At 51.5% G+C, this 12,791-nt stretch overlaps 1 protein-coding gene across 5 annotated transcripts in view; it reads right to left on the bottom strand.

Moving 5' to 3' along the window:
- Positions 1-481: 481 nt before the first annotated feature.
- The window catches only part of ITPRIP (inositol 1,4,5-trisphosphate receptor interacting protein), a 25,654-nt gene continuing 13,344 nt past the window's right edge, over positions 482-12,791 (bottom strand). Inside the window, exons 2-3 of one of the 5 annotated variants that reach the window (XM_039871267.1) lie at positions 8,707-8,765; positions 482-5,482 (exon numbers count right to left, since the gene is read on the bottom strand). In XM_039871267.1, coding sequence (XP_039727201.1) covers positions 3,811-5,469 — 1,659 coding nt within the window. In that variant the 5' untranslated portion in view covers positions 5,470-5,482; positions 8,707-8,765 and the 3' untranslated portion in view covers positions 482-3,810. Of the gene's footprint in view, positions 5,483-8,706; positions 8,799-12,791 lie in introns of all 5 variants that reach the window. The other 4 variants (XM_039871269.1, XM_039871268.1, XM_039871270.1 and 1 more) reach the window with 4 other exon arrangements.

Genomic DNA, 12,791 nt, shown 5'->3' with positions numbered 1-12,791 from the left:
TAGGCAATAATTTATTTTTATGATAAGATGCTTGGTGGTGAATCTACAGACAGCAAGTTGGTGAATACAGAATATAGTGATTACCAGGAGAGGAAGGATCACTTCAAAGCAGCATTTATGCACAGAAGTGGTCACGGCAGTGTTGTTTATAAGTAGCAAAAAAAGTGGAGACACTTAAGTGTTCCTTGGTAGAGGAAGTTGGGTAAATTAGGGTACGTCTATACACAGTGAGATAGTAAGTAGCTCTTTCAAAGAATGTGGTAGAGCCAAATGTTCAAAAAGATATCCAAGAAAGGTTAGATGGTATAATGTAATTTAGGGAAGCAAGACCAAAAAGAATGCATCCTCACGTGATACATACATAGAAAAATTTTGGAAGTGTATACAAGAAACTTCATATTGGTTATTACTGGGGAATGGACGGAGATGTTAGGAGTGGAAGGTTTTATCTGTTACTTAATTTTTCTGTCAGTGGTTGAGCTTTTTTTTTTATCATGACTGTATTGCTTTTATTTAAAAACAAAAAACTAGTTAGAAAAACAAGCTCTCTTTGGATGGCGATGAGAAAAGTTAGCCCTAAAAGGACAGCGCCCTTGTCTTATACTTCTCCAGGTACCCCTCCAGGGTTGGTAGAGTGCGCCAAGCCAGAGCAGAGCAAAGTGGGCAGGGATGAGGTAAGTTGAAGGAGTTGAAGGAATTGAAGGCACACATTTCCTTCACTGTGTGGTTCTTGGCTCTGTCTGCTCTCGGTCTGCCGGCCAAACCAAATAACCTTCCGGCTCTATCCCATGAGGTGGGGTTAGGATGGAGCACGAGCATGTTCTGAATTACAGCCTTCAGAATCACTTGTTAAGACTTCTGTGACATTCACTGACCGCTGCCCCTTGCCACCAACCCCACTCTAGAAGCAGGCCAGAACTACCTCCTCTCCCCCAGCATCTAACATAGTACTGATCACAGTTCAGAACTTTGTAGTTTGGGGCAAATCAAGGTATTGTCTAACTTAAAAATCGCCAATAGTTTGCTACTGTATTGAGTCCAAATTTTATTATGAAATAACTTATTGGATGAAGTTCAAATTTACCTGGGTTTAGCATTCGAGGCGTCCTATGGTCAGGACCCCACTCAACAGTTTCAAAATAATTTGCTTTGATTTCTCAGTATATATCAGCATATATCCCAGTACTGCCTGGGTTTGAATCCTGATTTTGCTACTTAACACTATGTGACCTTGGACAAGTCCCTTAATTCTCCAGATTCCTAATCTGGAAAATGGGAGAATAACAGCACCTATGTCATAGGACCGGCATAGGAATTAAATAATATACATAAAGACAGGTAGAAGGGTGCCTATCCCACAGTAGGTGCTACTTAAATGTTGCTTATATCTAATATGCTTTCCTGCCCTCACTCCATGGTGCTGGCTAGAATGCTCTTCCTGGTCAGTCTTATCTTTCGGAAGCTGTATCAGCTTGCAAAGACCCTTTCTGGAATTCTGCAGGCTGCCTCAAAGATGGGTTAGAATTATCCTATTTTGCTGTTTTTAAAGTTTCCTGAAAGCATAAGAATAAAAAGGAGTGAAAGCATCTTCTTGTCAATAGGAAATCCATCCTCCTCCCCAACTCTGCCCTGGGCGCCTCACAGACTTCCTGAAGTTCAAAACAAAAACAAGCTTCCACTTCTTGCAAGAATTTAATTCTTCCTTTAATATAAATAAGGCAGCATGAAACACCAAGAGCCTGCTGCTTTCTGCTTCATAAGCAGCTTTTGTGCATAAAAGATCTCCATTTTCCTACTGAATTCTGTCCTCTGTATAAACAAGAGGCTAGAAGGTATTTTTTTTTTTTTCAGTGAACTTTCTCCCGGAAGCAAAAGTGAAGCTGAGGGAGAGCCAGGCTTTGTCTTGGCTTCTGGAGGCTGGTTCTTGGTTCCTGGGGTCTCTTCCAAGTACAATGAGATAGGATAAAGAGGGGGAAAGGAAAGTCATAGGCAATAATAAATAAGGAAATTTACCCCGATTCGGGAAATTAATCTCGACAGAACGGGGGGCTTCGGGCTATTGTTGGAGACCATGTGGGCAGGATCAGTCCCTGGACCACCCCAGCCGCTGTGGGCCTGGGGAGGTGCAGGCTCAAGTCCATCTAAGTCCAGCTCCATTTAAGTCCAGCTCACATGGATGCCCCATCGAAGCTGGGCCTCCTGCCCTGAATTAACCCTGTCAGGCAAACTGTCCATCTTCTTGAGCACTCTGAGGCTAGATGGGAGCACTCCTGGGGTAGGGACAGAATCTTTTCTTCAGTTTGTGGTGAGCCTGACACCTCCATGGAATTGGCTGTGCTGTCTGGGAGGCAGGGCCAGCTTACCCCCTGGAGGGAGACCCCAGGTGCTGGTGAAGGCACACTCATTCTTGTTTCCTCCTTGGTCCTCTGCAAGGGTTACTGGGGGCAAAGCCAAAAGAATAAAATCCCAAAGGACCAGTGAAGCCACAGGGGAGGAGGAACAGCTTCCCAACCCTCCCGAACCAGGCCTGGAGACAGAGGCCAGCTCCAACCACAGGCTCTGGTGCCCGCCAAGCAACCGCAGTCCCCAGCACTGCCGAGGTGGCCTCTCTGAGGCCTGGGGGCTGTGCCCCCAGTGCTGTCTGTGTGTGTTCCCAGTCAGCTGAGCCAATGTTAGGCTCTTCGGGTTTCAGTCATCTGTGTAGCCAGCAAGGCCTACCCAGAAAGGGGGTGCTGTGCAGTGAGGGACCTCTGCTGGAGTGAACAGTTGAGGGGGTCTTGGGGCCTGCAGATGGGAGCTGGTTTTCCATAGCGGCTCTTGCTTCCAGGTACACCCTGCTCTAGGACTGGGACCTGCTCTAGGAGGGGGACTCAGGGCTATGGCATCCTTCACCTCCCATCTCTGCAGCTTCCTCTGAACTGGACATCAGAGGCCAGACTACAAGCCAGAGTCGAGTGCCCTGGGTGCCAGGCTATCCTTCACCCCAGTCACTCTGTGTCGCTCATCAGCTTCAACCTTCAGCGTCTGCCACACTGGTGGTCAGAGAGACCAGCTGTAGAGAGAATAAAGAGGGCTGTGGGGCTGCTGAGCTTGTATCTGGCATGGTATGTGGTACCCACAGTGATCGGGAGAAGGGGCAAGAAAAGGGGGTGCACCCTGAATGAGATGTGTTGCTGAAAAAGCGACTGACTTAACCTTCTCTCTGTCACCAAGTACACACTTCTGTGCAACAGAGACATTAGCCGCTTGGGACCTTGAATCTCTACGAGGCCTTTTCCTCAAATAGTATAAAAAATGGCAGTCACAGTGGGACCCCGATTTTGCAGGCTGTGGATGGAAGGCAGCCAATTCCCACAACTGTCCCTACTGGTGCTTTGGTTGCAGATGCTTGGGGCCAAAGGTTCCTGGAAATAGGGGTGCAGGGTCTTAACATGGATCCGTCAGTACTCCTGTCGATCCTCTGTTGATATTCACGTAAATACTGAACCTGGGGTGTAAAAAGAATTGCACCCAAATTGATGTTACATTATCTCCAACTCAGCGTCCATTGCGTGTTCCGTCATCATCTTGGCCATTCGTGATGATCCAAAAGCGAGCTGCAAAGGATCGGTCTCCAAACCCAGATCATAGCTTTACTAGCAGGCTCCAAACGGCACGAAAGCAAACCAGCTTCTGGCTTGGAGTTCTGTTTGCTCCACGCTCGGGCCTGGCTTCCCTGCAGGCTGAGCCACGGATAGCCTGCCATTTTCCCAGGAGAAGGTCTACACAGGTGGGATGTCTTGCGTCTTGGCCCTCAAGGTCCCGGCTGCTCTACGAGATGACAGCTTTTTGGGGCAGGCTGGCATGGTCTGAGGGTATATGTAGGGAGTACTCGCTAATGAGCGTGGGGGCGTTCTTGAGCAGCTCATAGAAGGAGTCCACTGTCTGCCGGTAGAGGCTTCGCTGCAGGACGAAGGGCCGGAAGAGGTTGAGCGGCTCGGCCCTGCGCACGGCCTCAGGGAGTCTCATGGTGTCAGGCAACTTGCGATTGCCGATGAAGAAGTGATGGAGCTTCTTCTCGAGCAGGCTCTTCTCCAGGAAGCGGAGCAGCTCGTGCAGACGAGCGTTGAGCTGCCCGGCCTTCCAGTCAGCAGCCCGCCCGGAGAGCAGGAGGTGCAGCAGAGCTGTCTTCAGGTGGTAGTTGCCCAGCCCGCTGGGGCCGGTCAGGCGGCTCTGCTTGGAGAGCAGGAAAGAGGCGATCTGCAAGCAGCTGAGGTGGCAGGCGCCCTCGGGCAGTACCTTCGATGTGGTCCTGAGGAAATGTCGCTCATAAACAGCGAAGGACAGAAGCCAGTCAGTGCTGGACACTGGGGTCTCCCCGGAGAGCTCCCGAGGAAGGTGGGAGACAAAGTACAGGTCCGAATCGTCACACTGGATCACGGGAATCAGGTTGAAGGGCATGAACTTCCCTGAGCGGAACCTGATCTTGAGGGACCCTGGAGTGTCCAGCTGGCCAAAGGCCAGGTCAAACTCGTACTTGTGGGCGATGCGGTGCCAGGCTCTGGTGAGGGCCGTCTGGAACCACTTCATGACCTGCATCGTGTTCAGGTATGGGGAACCTTTGGCACACAGTGGGTCTTCCACCTCGCTGCTTGGCCGCACCAAGTTGTTCTTGCCATGGAGGAGACATAGCATGTCTTCCCCGAGCTTGGTCTTGCCACAGATACAGCCTAGTGTATCCTCGTCAGCCCGGACCACCTTGATCTGGCCGTAGCCCTGGAGATCCAAGGGTGCTGAGTGGCTGGAGCACCAGAGCTCTGGGTGGAAGTGGTAGGGCTCGGGGGGTATGAAGGGCACAAAGAGGTGGCACAGCAGTGGCTTGTCCACCTGCCAGTTCTCGTACATGCTGTCCACACCAATGAAGTCCTCCACCTCCATGTCTGTGTCCCGGTTGCAGAGGCTCCTCAGGGCTTCCAGCAAGTCATCCACAAAGCCTTCTACGAACTCCCGGGTGCGGGCCGCATCGGCTGTGGCCCCCCGGATGCAGTGCTCATAAAAGTGATCCAGTGTGGCCTTGTTGGGCAGGGTGAGGCCTCGGAGGGGGGCACCCTCCAGGCCAGGCAGCTCGTCCTCATCCCCACCCAGGCACTCCGGCGACAGCCCATCTTGGTGGTCCTGCCGCCACACCTCGATCACCAGGAAGAGGATCATGCAGAGGGTACTCCACAGGTCCCAGGCCGTGCGGTTCTCATTCTGCTGCTGGCCCTCCTCTTCCACCCGCTCCAGGGCCTCCTTCTCAGCCACCAGCCGTGCTACCTCCTCTTCCAGGCGCAGCTGCTCCAGCTGCAGCTTCTCGTGGTGCGCCTGCATCTTGAGGATGATCTCCTCCTCGTTCTCAGGGACCGTGGCATTCTCTCGTGGGAACAGCAGCGGGTGGTTGATGATGGCTGTCACTACCACCAGACACACCCGGAAGAGCCCCAGTGCCATGGCTGGAGCTTTCCTGGGAACAGAAAGAGACTGATAGTCACATTAAGCTTCCCTCAACACCACTTATTCCCTAGACCCTCCCACCAACCCCTGCTTTCTGGAGCTAGTGAATATCTTACAGTTCTCCCCACCACCCAACCAACCCACCATCTCCTCATGTGCTTCGGTCTAGCCTGGGGAACAAGAACCCCAATGTCCCACACCAGCAATCCTAGCTGAACAACCCACTGTGGCAGACCTCTGTTTTTATCCGCCCAGATAGCACCTCACTTTCCCTGGTAACCAAGCCTTTCCTACTCCCAGTCCTTATGGCTTGGGTGAGAATAAACCCACCCACAGCTCAAGGGGTAAGCATATAACCCAGGCCAAGGCTAGTCCCCCACAACCACTGGCCAGCGATTGGTTCAGACATGAGCATATGACCCCATTCAGGCCAATGGGAGACAGAGGTAGGATTTGTTGGGAACAATGGGAATAGGATTACATGCGCTATTGGCTTCCTAGCTGCCTCAAAGCAGGTCTGCCTGAGAAAGACACCAACACAGAGGAAAGCAGACCCCTTCGTCCAGCTATGCCTGAAGCCATTCTCTCTAGACGTTTTAGTCATATATGTCAATAAATTAGCCCTTTTGATGAAGTCAGTTTGTTTTTCCATCACTTAAAACCAAAATAGTCCTGAATGAGACATCCCTTTCTCCCTACAGTGAATGTCTTGTGGCAAATGCCTCTTTACTCAATGCAGTAAAGCCTAGTGGTTGAGGATAGGGGGGCTGGGTTCCTAAGCCAGCCCTGTCATTGATTAGCTGCGTGATTGGGCATGTTAGCTCACTTCTCTTATTGTATGAGAGGAAAGCCATAGTACCCACAGGGCCATCATACTGATGGATGTGATGATCCATGCAAACTGCACACACAGCACAGTGAAAGGTACAAGGCAGTTTTCACTTTTAAGCCCTTATCTTCACGCGCTGTAAACCTTTCCTTCTGATCTGGAAGACCCCACCCCAAATTCAGACCCTGATCTCCTGGCCTTCCCCTCGGTCTTTCCCCAGGACAATCTTGGAGAGACCAGAATGACTGAGTAATTGGTTTTCTTCTCACAAGTCATCTGAACTTTAAATCCCACTTCTTGTGAAAAGAGACACTCCATTCCTCCAGGATAAATGGATTTTTAGGTCTCAAGTGACTTTTGGGGAAGGGCTGACCCCTTACAAATCACTGCCATTCAGAGTGTGTAGTTGTACTAGCTCCTGGGAGTTTGTTACAAATGTAGAATCTCGGCCCCACCCCAGACCTACTGAACCAGAATCTGCATTTTAATATCATCCATATTAAAGTCTGAGAAGCATCGTCTTACAGCGAAAGGCTTACTGTTATACACTCTCTTCTCCCTGGCAGGAAACTTAGGAAGTAACAATGGGCCTTTTCCACACTTGCTCTGCCCACTTCCGGCCTGAGACCTCAGCTAGGAGAGCCAATGGCCAAATGAGGTTGTTGGACAACAAAGGGAATACAGAGCCCCCCGACCCCCACCCCGCTGCCTCCGTGCATGCCAACATCTGCTGATAGGAGCTTCTTCATTTGTTTTGCCTGAGCCCATTTCCTGATCTTGAATTTGGACTCTGAAAATCACCTCTTCTGGTTCTCACCCTAATGGCGCCAAGGAGCAGGGGCTTGGTACCAGGTAAGGACACCTCTGCAGGTTCCACTTTGCAGTGCCAGGATGTAGATGACCTGAGTTGTTATACTTGAGCAAAGCCTGCTGCCTAGATATAACTCTAATGTAGACAGGAGGCAGGAGAATTAAAATGTTAATCAAGCTGCAAAGGGAGACTGCAATATGCTGATCAGCCCTGCAGCCAGCCCAGGAGGACACCTGCAGGACAAAGGAAGATTTCTGCTGGGATTGCCAACAACCCATTCCCCCCACACTAGTGAAGTGGAAACAGGAACCAAGTCATTCCCTGTGGCAAAACCATGGGGAACCTATGGGTTAAAGGCTGCGAACTGCCAGCAGGCCTTTCTCTACACACTCACCCTTTCACGCTATGTAATCCTCCCCTTCTTCACTGTATGTCCATATCAGAGGAAATGAGAACTAAAGAATGACGTATAAATGGAATTCTCTGAACACTCAGGGTCCCTCTCAGTGCCTTAATTGTCTCTTTCACTGTCCTCATCTCTATCGTCTCTGTTCTTCTGAGTCCCCCTCAGTACCTTTACTCTATCCCTCTCATTCTCTGCCTCTGAGGAGACCACACTCTGTCTGTGGAGTGCTATCCCTTTTCTAATAAACTGTCCTGTTGACTCTAACTTGGGCGTGTGTGTTGAATTCTTCCTACACTCTCTACCCTCTTCTCTCGGTGCAGGCCGTGGTCTCCCTCCAACGCGGGGAATTTGCCCTGTCCTGCATCAGCGTCACCCTGTACACGGCTGGATGTGTCAGCAGGAACCAAACGGGTTGGAGGGAAGGGAGGTCCAAGGGGAGTGGAATTCAGTGTGCAGACAAGGTCAGGCCTCAGAGGTGAACTCTGAGTACTTGTGTGTTTTCACTTGAGGAAGGAGTGGAGGACAGGAAAAGTGGAGAAAGTCAGACTGGAAGTGGGGTGGGGTGATGAAAATCTAGGGCGGGGGCAGCTAGCCAGCTTTTCTTCCCCAAGACAAGGAGCAGCTTGTTTGATAACTATAGAAACAAGTAACCCTGGTTTCTATGTCAGAGAAATATCAATGGAAAGTTTTGCAAAGGTGGTCCAAGGCAAAGCCATGAGGCTGGCTGATTAACATGGGTCAGAGTTTTAGGATAAAGGAGTACTAATAGCAGACTATCAGGCAGCAGCCAGTTAGGAGATAATTTGGGGATTTGAGGCCCTTCAGGGCCTCTGTACTATAGGTAGCCACCTTCGGACACAGCAGGCCCTGACAGGTCACAGTAATAACGCTTAGCGACTCCCAGTCCAGGAGGTCAGTTTCTATGCCAATTCAGGATAAGAGGCCACCAACTGGGAAGTGGTGCCATTGCCAAACTCTGGGAAGTCCTCCTTTCTACCCGATGATTTCCAAGGGGTTCCCTGTGTCCATCCTCGTGCCTGCTGGAGGATGAAGGGCTGTAAGGGCCTCCTCGTACTGGGCAGCAAGGTCTAAAACTCCAAACCAACTAGAGCGATCGACTTCCTGTCTGAGAGGGTAAGAGGATGAATTCTGGAGGAGACAGACAGGGTTAGTACGCGGCATGCATACCTACTAGATATGTGACTTTGAACAAATCACTCAACTTCTCAGAACTTCGGTCTCTTCATCTGTAACATAGGATAATACCTCTATTACAAAGCCTGATGGAGAGAATGCATGTAAAGCACTTAGCAAAACGCTTGGCCCTGCACAAGTTTTCTTACAAAAGGGTAGCTGTGATGGGATGGGAACAGCAGATGAACCTGTAGAAGCAGACAGGCCTGGGCTTGAACCTTGGCTCCACGCCTTGCTGAGTGGTCTTGGGTGAGTCACTTGGCTTCTCTGGGGCTCTGCTGCCTGACTTGTGAACTGGAGCTAATAACAGGCCCTCCTTCAAAGGGAGATTGGGTTAATAAGTGAGATAATCCATCCCAGGTGCTTAGCACAGTGCCTGGCAAAGAGTGGGCACCTTACAATGCCAGCTCCTTCCCCCTCGGCTTCCATGGGCCTGTGTTGTCACCTGCCAAGCACACGAGTCTTGCCCAAGTCCCAGGGCTGTGACACACGCTCAAAAACGCTTTGAAAGCACAAATGTTCCCCTAGTATTGCTGTTCCTTGGCACACCATCCCATCCACCCTACCCCCCAGCAAAGGGAAGAAGCCTTCTGAGCCTTGGATCCTCCCAGAGGTGGAGTTCCCTATGATTCATTCCTTACTTAAAACATCAACTCCCTCCCAGGGATCAGATGGCATCCCAGTGGTCATTTTGCTCCTCGTTAACTTCTGCACAGGTGGCTCTGCCTATGGAACAGTAAGGCATAAGGGATGGGCAGGGCTGTGGCCGCTCACTGCCCACTAGATGGAGCTGAGTTGGAGGCCTCCGCTACTTCCCCTCTCCAAATCAAGTCACAGGGATCAATGCCCTGGGGACCATGGGAGTCACAAGAATGAGAGGAGGGAATCTGGGCGGTTAGACTTTTGGAGACCATGGGGACAGGACAGGTAGCTGGGAGCCTCTCACAACCCCTCATCTCATGCTTCTCCTCGAAGGGCCCTTTCCCCTCAATTCAAGGGTGTCCGCCTCCACCCTGGCCCAAAGCTCACTTCTATGAGGCCGCCCCACACATGTGGTCTGATATATCCAGTTGGTAGGTTTGGCGTTGAAAATAAACCTGGGTCACTCCGAGGGCTGTGACTATCTGTTTGCCAGGAAGCCGGCAGGAAACCTGCTGAGTTCCTCTCCACCCCCGCTCCTGCCCACAGAGCATGGTGACCCATGCAGGTCACAGCTAAACTTAGCCTGGCAAAGGGCCAGGGTCACGGGCAGCAGGGGCTGGGGCAGAGGGCTGCAGGTCATCGGCCAGAACCAGTGATTTATTCAGACTGTTACTTTGAGCCGGGCCAAACCCTAGGGGAGAAATCTAAGATAGCCCCTCCCTTCCCTGAGGTCCCTCACTCCTGCATCCCCCAGGACCCTATAGCACCTCCATCATAGCTTAATCCAGTGAACGCCACTTCAAGTTGTCTAACAGCGGCACACTTCTGTTCACCAAGCCCTCTGTGGGATGTGCTGGGCACTGTATACAGTGACCTCCTAAGTGGGGGTATATCCCTATTTCACAGATGAGTTGACCAAAGCCCAAGAGAAGAGGTAATGTTTTAGCCACACAACTAGAAAAGGCACAACCAGGCTGAGATTCGGCCTGTTCTGTCTGCCTCCCCCTGCAAAACCCAAGTTCTTTACACAGTGCTATGATTACAGAGCACCTACTGTGAGCAAGGGACATGCCAGGTGCCACAGGGCCCACAAAGATGAGTGAGACATGATCCTCAGCAGTAAAAATACAACAGCCCACATGGGGAAGCAGACAGCCACCAAGTATGTCACAGGACAGAATGAGCTGGGGGCATAAATGGCGTGCAACCAGCTACGAAAAGCGGGCTACGAAAAGGCAGAAGGAGAGAGTTTCATTCCTGTTCACTGGCTGCTCTTGGTCTGTAGACCTTCCTTGTGCCCACTTGCGGGGGAGATGTGGGAGTGCAATCTCTCTGCTCCACATCCACATCCCTGCCTCCTTCCAGCCAGAATTCCTACATCAAACTGAGAGCAGTGAAAACCTGTGTCCAACCCCATGACAGTTCATCAGTATGCCTTCCACCCCATCACCCACCTACCCCCACCCAGGGCTGGCTGACTAGAGCCCCAGCAACAGGTGTGCCCAGGATCCCCTACTCAGCAGCCTAGCCTTCCTCCTGGGACGGTAACTCCCAGCATCACCTGGCAACTTGCTAGAAATGTAAATTTTCGGGTGTGATCCCAGACCGGCCAATCAGAAATTCTGCAGCTTGGGCCCAGCACCTGTGTGCGCATAAGCTCTCCAGGTGGTTCTAATGCCCACTCAAGTCTGAGTTCACCTCTGCCCAAGCTAGGCAGGCCTCCAGGGAGGAGGGTGGGGCCCCTCAGCGTCCGTGCTGTTCAGATCTTGGAGTTCGCCAAGGCTTTGCCCAATGCCCAGCTTGTCAGATGCAATTAGCTCTGCTAATTACAATAGCAAAAGCAGCCCTGTCCTTGGCATCCATCCTCTAAGCCCACAGGAGTAGATGATGGGCTTCCTTATGAAATGGAATAAAAGATGTGGGTTGATGGGAGGCGAGGGTACTTTTCGCCACCAGGGGAGACTTGGGTCCCTTTCTCACTGCTTAGGTTCTGGGCCCTCCAAGAAAGAAGGGGCAAAAGGCGACCCAAACTGTTGATAAATTTGGGCTGAACCCCTATTGTGCACCTGGCCTTGTGCTGAAATTTCACAGTCCCAGCTAAGGCAGCACACAGTCCTTTGGGGGCAATAAAGCCACAATTTTAAGTGTCAAAATTTAGAGTTGTACTAATTTAAGCCTCATTTTGAGGAAATGAGATAAGAAAACCCAGCCCTAAAGAGGAGATGCATTTGCCTGGGAGGGTTGCGTTGGGGGGGGGGGGGGCTAGGCAGGCTAGACATCTCCCTGTGGACCTCACAGGGATCCCGGCACAGACAGGAAAGGCGCAGTGAAAGTGATGTTTTCAATAACAGCCCACATTTAGGACGCTAAGTACTCTGCATGTGTTTTTTAATTTAATTTTCAGAATATCAGTTAGGTAGTTACAACATCCCTATCTTATGAAGAGACTGATGGTCAGGGAGGTCCATTGGGTGTCTTCTAAGAGTCCCTGTCTGGAGTGAGTCTGTCCCACTCTGTTCTCCCTCCATCCACCTAGGGGAGGAGTGGATCCTGCCACCTCCCTCTGCCCAGCGGCACTTCCCTGACACCATTGCCAGCGGCAACCACCAAAATTATCCATGCGGGCTAACCCTCAAGCTTCCCAGGCCTTGGAGAAACGAGGACTGTGAGACAGGAGAAGTTGAATGCAGAGCACGAGTTTGACCTTGAGTTTGGAGTTTGGGCCCGGGAGCACTGGTGAGGCTCTCCTCCATGGTGTGACCTATCCCCCTCAGCCTCAATTCCACATTTCTTTCTATCAGAGCCCATGCCCCGGGCTGGGGTAACACCAGCTTCCTCACTGAGTCCTGTGGTACCATCATTTGGGGCTGGCTCAGAGGCCCCTCCTCAGGGGAGCCTGCCACTTGGTGCAGGCCTACCTCACCCTTTTCTGAACTCAGCAGGTCAGGTCATCTTCCGCCAGTCGGTCTCTGCCTTCCTACCTACAGCTCCAGCAAGGTCCAGAAGCTGATGGGCCCTTGCCTCCCCCAAGGCACCAGGCTCAGAGCTGGGCACATGACAGGCACACCCAATATGTCAGTGAGAGTTGACTCATCATGCATTTTGGAGGAGATGGTCAGCTGTGGGGGTAACATGTCTCCACCAACTTCTTCACCTAACTCAGGACCAGAGGACAGACAGACTCAGCACAGACGGTTTGACAAGAGCAGCTCTGAACACACGGATGCTCAGCATGACTGTCTCCCGCCCTTGCAGAACGGGGTCCCTGCGGGAGAGGAGAAAGGCCTTGCAGAGCTGGCCCAGACCCACCCCAGCAGGTGCAAGGCCATACAGCCACCACTGAGGCATTTCTGGCTGAGGTCTCATTTTATTTGCACCCCAAATAGGAGTGGAGGAGGGGATTTGTGGGAGAGGGGATGCTGAGCAGCCCTGGGGGG

This window comes from Pteropus medius, unplaced genomic scaffold (genome assembly GCF_902729225.1).
Source record: "Pteropus medius unplaced genomic scaffold, Ma_sr-lr_union100, whole genome shotgun sequence".
Taxonomy (NCBI): Eukaryota; Metazoa; Chordata; class Mammalia; order Chiroptera; family Pteropodidae; genus Pteropus; species Pteropus medius.
This window is presented reverse-complemented; position numbering and strand designations above follow the sequence as displayed.